Source organism: Pteropus vampyrus, unplaced genomic scaffold, assembly GCF_000151845.1.
Source record: "Pteropus vampyrus isolate Shadow unplaced genomic scaffold, Pvam_2.0 Scaffold60, whole genome shotgun sequence".
NCBI lineage: Eukaryota > Metazoa > Chordata > Mammalia > Chiroptera > Pteropodidae > Pteropus > Pteropus vampyrus.
In genome coordinates, this window is record NW_011888841.1 from 1,150,747 (window position 1) to 1,157,283 (window position 6,537).

Below are 6,537 nucleotides of genomic sequence, written 5' to 3' on the forward strand. Positions count from 1 at the left end.
TTTTGGTCCCAGGGACCAGTGTTCCTATGAGAATCTAACGCCCGATCTGACGTGGAGCTGAGGCGGTGATGCTAGCGCTGGGGAGCGGCTGCAGATACAGATGAAGCTTCGCTCGCTGGCCCGCCACTCACCTCCTGCTGTGTGGCTCAGTTCCTAATGGGCCACAGACTGGTACCGGTCCACAGCCCGGTACCAGTCCACAGCCCAGGGTTTGGGGACCCCTGTCCTAGGGGACTGGTGCCTGAGCATGAATTTTTTTGAATACCTAGAAGATATGTTTGGCCATTCCTTTTCTGCTTATTTTACACTATTTTACTGCCAGCTTGTGTGTCAAAAAGCTAAATGCACAAGATCATTTTGAACAATTTTAAAGGAGCAAGCAGGGAATTCTTCTAACTCGAATTTATTTAAATTTGTTTCTGACATTAGCTTTTGAGGTCATTATTCTGAGATTTTTTTATGTAAATACAGAAACTCACCCGAACATCTTACCTAAAAAAAAATTTACTTGTTCTTCTCTATTAGAGTATAATTTCTTATTTTCTCTAAGTAGACAAAATTGTTTCCAAGGACATTCTAAACTATTTGGTCTAGGGAGTAGGTTATAAAATGTATTGCTTATTAATTGAGAAGATGGTCTCCTTAATTTTGTTTCACAGAAAAGTTAGAACTTAGGGCTTTTATACACTGTACCTGGTGAGCACTTAGGTATTCGTTGCCATGGTTGACAGTGATACGGAAGGAGCGCCTGACTGTGAGAATGGAAAAGCACCTTGTCCTCAGTTCTGGGAACTCACTAACCTTTCAGGCAATTTGCAGACAGACTGCTTGTTTTTGAAGAGGGTTGGGAGATTACATTGGGATAAGTTTAAAGAGGCAGTCAGTCATCGGAGGTGCGTGGAGGGAGTTTAAAAGTTCAGTCAGCCTTTGAGATGCACCGTGCAGCCATGTTTCCACACCATGCCGTGTCTGGGCCTTCTGGGGTCATGCACGGGAGCACTCACACGGGCCAGTGTCATTTAGGAGCTGCTTTGTCTTGCATGGCATTTTATTTTCGGCCATCGTTATTTCTGAGTACCACTAGCAAGGTAGAGTATTGCCCATATATACTACTGACTAAACCAGAAAGAGAAAATACAGGAGTGGACAAAACAAGAAGAGGTGAGAGAGAGAGACCCAGGCTGCAGAGCAGGCGCCACTCCCACTGTCTCTGGTGCCTCTCAGCAACATCAGGACCTGGGACTGAGTGTTGCAGGGACTCATGAAAATCAGACTGTTTACAAATATCTGAGAGAGAAAGGTTTTGTGTGTGTATGTATGCAAATTATTGTACTTATAAAGAGCTTTGTGAATAATACAGAAGAATCTTCTGTTCAGAAGTAGGTTGGGGTATATGTTTCTCCTGGCTTGCCTGCTGGAGAGCTTCTAAAAGGAGGTTGCTTCTGAGTCTGGGCCCTCAGCTGTTATGTTTTGGGGTTATTGCTGTTGGGAAGAGCACAGGTAAAAATGTCTGCGGGTCCAGGGCCTGTCTAGAGGTGAAAACCCTAACATCCTGAACCTTTGCTCTAATATATAGTACCCTCAGATGGAAAATGGCATTGCCTGTCTGTGTGCCAATCCAAACCTTCAAATGATGTGCAGCTAAAACTAACCCACTAAAAATTCTGTATTAACAGTAATGACAGCGAGCATTTATTGCTCCCAAGGATTATTTGCTAAGAGGTGACCCACAAATCATTGCTCTATATGCCACACTCTTCCTTATGGAGGCTTCTATGCCATGTCTTGTCCACATTGTGCATTTTTGGGGGATCATTTTAGCTTGGACTCGATGGAGGAAGGGTCCAGTTTTTTTTTGGTCTGTCCTTTGTTTTTTTCTCCATTAGGCCTTGAAAGACAGAGGACTTTGTTTTCTCTGAAGCGTGGACGGATGGTAACCCATCCTATAATTTTCCACTTTCTTCATTGTCTCCAGGTCCCAAGTCTTTGCTTAAATTGACAAAATAAGCATTATTCTCTATCCTAGTAATCTTTAGTGTACAGATTTGGCTCTTGAATTAATGGATCAATAATCTATTTAATGGATATCCTTATAGGCAGTAGCGCAAATTTGAATGTTTCTATTTTTCATTTGTCAATGAAGGACATTTCATGTTAAGTATTGCTGAGATAAAGCAAATCTGATTTGGGCCTACATATGTGTCATCTACTTTTTAAAAATAAACTCCTTGAGAGTAGTTTTAGATTTATAGAGAAGTTGCAAAGATAGTGCAAGGAATTCCTGATAACCCCTGCACCCCATTCCCCTATTGTTAATATCTTACATTGTACTGTGGTTCATTCATCATAACTAATGAACCGGTATTGGTATATTATCGTTAACTGAAGTCCATATTTATTCACATTTCCTTAGTTTTTACCAAATGCTCCAGGATCCCATCCAGTATGCCACATTATCATATCCTTAATTTCCTTTAGACTGAGAGAATTTCTCCTTTCCTTGTTTAAATTTCTGGTGGTAGCCATGACAACCATTGCACAGTTAACTCGGTCACCAAGTTCACTCTGCCATGTTCTAAACCCGAAAGTCTTTTATCTTCTATGCTGAATATTCCCTTGACCTACTTTCCTTGAGGCTATTTATATTTAATATGCTAAACTGAGACTTTTAAGCCGGTTCATAATTTTCTCACTCCTGTAGGTTTCTAGAGGTTTTTTTTCCCCTAACCTTATGTCATTACAGTTGAGAAAACTACTAACTGGGGCAAACTGAAAGTCAGAGCTCATTTTTTGTCACCGGGATCATCCCTGGGTTATGCAGGCCTAGCGAGTGTAATTAAATTTTCAGTGTGTCTCCGAATGCCTGCCTCTCTCCTGTGGTTTTCTCATTTTACTCTTTATATTTAAGATATATAGAAAATTATAGTCCTCATGGGCTCCCTTCCTCCCTTCCTAAAGCAAAGCGGACTTTCATATTGCTGAGGAAGAGGAGGATCAGGGCAACATTTTCCTTGGTCTTACTCACATGAGCGTGAGTTCTCCTTTTGGGAGGAATTAGGAATTGAATGGATGGGGAAGGGGAAAAATGGGGCTCAGGAATAGCAGCAATGGTCAGAGCACAGAGAGAGAGGATGCTGACCACCGCCACCACTGGGTGTTTACCACTGGTCTCCCAGGGGCCAGACAGACAGTGCTCGGTATGTAGCGGTTGCTCACGTATATGAGTGCATCAGTCAGTCAGCCAACCAACATATGCTCAAATACACATAAGTTGTAGATGGATAAGAGAATTCTTAATGAGCAATTTCTGAGTGAAAGGATGGAGTTTTAAGTGCTTGGTGCAAATGTGGGTTTCCTGGATCTGTTCATGACTTGTCTCTTCTTCCTCACAGAAAACATTAGTTGTGAAGAGAAAGCCAAAAAGAATGCCAGCAAGCCTCTGCTGGACGAGATTGTGCCTGTGTACCGACGGGACTGTCATGAGGAAGTGTATGCCGGCAGCCACCAGTACCCAGGGAGAGGGGTCTACCTCCTCAAGTTTGACAACTCCTACTCTCTGTGGAGGTCCAAATCAGTCTACTACAGAGTCTATTATACTAGATAAAGATGTTACTGCAGAGTCTGGAGTCTAGGGTTGGGCAAAAGATGGCATTTATTTTGGAAATTTGTTTTGACTTGAGCATTGAGTCAGTGTTTACCCTATTGATTTTGGTCTCATGGTTTGTGAACTCTTGTTGGGAATCAGGATTTCCTTGAGACTTTAGCATTGATACTTTAGGGTTAAAGGAATTCCTCAGACTCATCCAGCCCTTGGGAGCTGACCAGCAGAGTCACTAGTGGATGCTGAAGTTACATGAGCTACGTGTTAAATCTTTAAAGTCTCCGAAATAAAACATCCCAACGTTGACCCCACCTAGCTGATGGTTAGTCCATTGCTGCCTGCTCCATGTGTTTTATGAGAGGCCATAGTTAACAGTGCCGTCTAATTTGAAATCATTATGTTAATAGTCTACATTGAGGTATAGGTGACTTCGATTGAAGATCACCATTTTTTTAAACTTAAAAACTTAAGACCTCACAGATTATAGGAAGAAAAATTGCCTCAACTCGCTCTTGTTGTGACTGACCCAGATTGTGTTTTGCTTTGGATACAGCTGTTATGTTTGCTTTGGGTTCAGAGTTCTATTACAGAGAGTTATTTTCTGAGATAATCTTAAAATAGAATGTTCAGACCTGTTTGCTGATTGAAGTGTCAAGATGCATAGAACACCTCTCAAGCATTCATCCAAGCAAGCCTCCACACACTCTTGGTCCTTTTCACTGGGTATTTACACTACGAGTAGCAAAGCAAAATTAACTCGTTTTTGTCTTGATTTGGCTTTATGGAGAGAGCATCTCAAATTGAAACTGTTTTCTACACAAGCATATAGTTAGGAATTTTATAAACTCAAATTTCCACCTACTAATTCAGTGTACGAGGAATAACATTGCACTAATATGGAAATCACTGCCAGAGACGGTCCATTTTTAATTTGTTACTACTTAGATACAAACCCTACATGACTCCAGTTTGGAATTACTAGAGAGAATTGGAAATGTATATGCCCACGCTTAAATTTTTTATAGCTTTAACCTCTATTATGTCTTTATCGATGGAAAGAGGTACATCTTTGTTTTCTTTACTGGAAACAAATATGGGTTAATTGCCTCAAATATGTATAAGTGATTGACTAGTCTAGAAATTGGTGTTTTCAGAAGGGAGGGTAGTACAGATAGAAAATGACAAAGATGGCAATATACATGTAATGTTGTTACTATATGTTGTTACTGAAATACTTAGATTTTTAAAATTTCAAATCATAAATCACTTCTCGTAGGAGGGTTTCCACTGATTAGCTGCAGTATATACAGTTCACTACGTAAGGAAGGGGCTGTTTGTTTTTGTGTGCTGCAATTTTTTTTTTAAATACCTGGTTTTGTATATACCTAACTCTGTTCTCTTTTGTTGTTCAGAAACTGGATTATTTTTTCCTAAGCAGTGCTTATTTGTGTTTTTTAATTTTGATTTGGTAGTCCTAGCTCACAGGTGTCCATCCTGTTACATCCAGAACACGTGTCAGGCTGTCTGTCAGCTTCATGTATATATATGGCATAGAAACCACGGGACTAGGCACTTCCTGGTTTGTTTGTTTTTTTATTGGAAAATACTGTATTTAAAATGTAAAATAAACTTTTAAAAAGCAGGCACTAATATATATTTCTTTCAGCCTTTGATTACAGATTTGTCCTTGTACATGTTAAGATGAATTTTCTTCTAAAAATATTGTTCTTGGGAGCAGTGTCTGTTACTCTACATAGTGGTTCCTATCACATGTTCACGTTGGAACATTTTTGGTTTTAAACTTTTTTTTTTTTTTTGCCTTTAGCTGTTGATTAGTTAAATTCAAGTGCGATTTCAAAGAGATCTTGAAAATAATATATTTAATCAATTAAAATGTTTATCTGTAACCTGTTGATGTTTCATTAATATATAGTTACTCTCTGAAGCATAATTCTGTATTTCATCATTTGGGTAGGACAAGAAATGTTTTAACTGATCTTTTCTATTTTAAAAAGTTGAAAAACAGCAAATTATTTCTGGCTGACTTCATTTTTGCTGTGAATTACCCTAGTGGGTTAAAACGGATTTAAAAATCTTCAGACTTCTTGATGGAAAGGAAACACTGACTTTTCTCATTGAAAGTGACTTTTATAAAACTAATTCTCCTACACAACCATGTGTGGAGCATGTTCCTTAAAGTACATACGGAGGTAACCTACTTCAGAGTACTCCCCTGAGATGTGGCATCTGCCAAGCAGCGATGCGGTGGACAGCGGTGGGGCGGTCCCCAGTCAGTGAGATGTGGGGTGCCAGAAACGATTCTAAAAATGACCCATTGAAATGCAGGGTGACTTGGATGTTAATTTTTTTTTTCTTTTGAAATTTGGAGAGACAGAATAAGGTGGTCATCTTGCGGGTGAGAGGGGGTGGTGGTGGTGGTGGATGGGTGGGTGGGTTGGGTGTGTGTGTGTTTTGCTGTGTCAAGAGCCTGAGGCCAGACCAGACAACAGTTAAGTGCAGCTGTTGCTGTGTGAGGACATCGTGGAAACCATGCTCCTGAGTCTTAACCACTGACTTGAGGAAGAGGAGAAGCAGCCAGTTCAGAATAATAAAATTGCTAATAATTCCCCCGGGGCTTAGAGTACAACAAGCCCATAACCAAAACCATTCTCGCATCTGTCCCCAATTTTTTCTCAGTTCAACACTTATGTCACCAACCTAAAAACATGTGCCCATGTGTCTCCATGGGGTAGAGCAAATCTTAATTTCATCTTTCTTTACCAACTTTTCAAAATGTGTATGAGTCAGCATTGGACTTTTATCTCATATGTTTGCCTAGGATTCTTCGGCTTAAAGTTTTTAAAAAGTTGATTATTTTCAACATCCTTATTTTGAATTTATGTCATTATTTTAGGTGCTTATTTTGCTTGATTATT

General features: G+C 39.9%; 1 protein-coding gene across 1 annotated transcript in view; it reads left to right on the top strand.

Annotated features, from left to right (window-relative positions):
* The window catches only part of ACBD3 (acyl-CoA binding domain containing 3), a 16,605-nt gene extending 11,059 nt beyond the window's left edge, over positions 1 to 5,546 (top strand). The window contains exon 6 of the mRNA XM_011360836.2: positions 3,393 to 5,546. Coding sequence (XP_011359138.1) covers positions 3,393 to 3,604 — 212 coding nt within the window. The 3' untranslated portion in view covers positions 3,605 to 5,546. The remainder of the gene's footprint in view (positions 1 to 3,392) is intronic.
* The last annotated feature ends 991 nt before the right edge of the window (positions 5,547 to 6,537 follow it).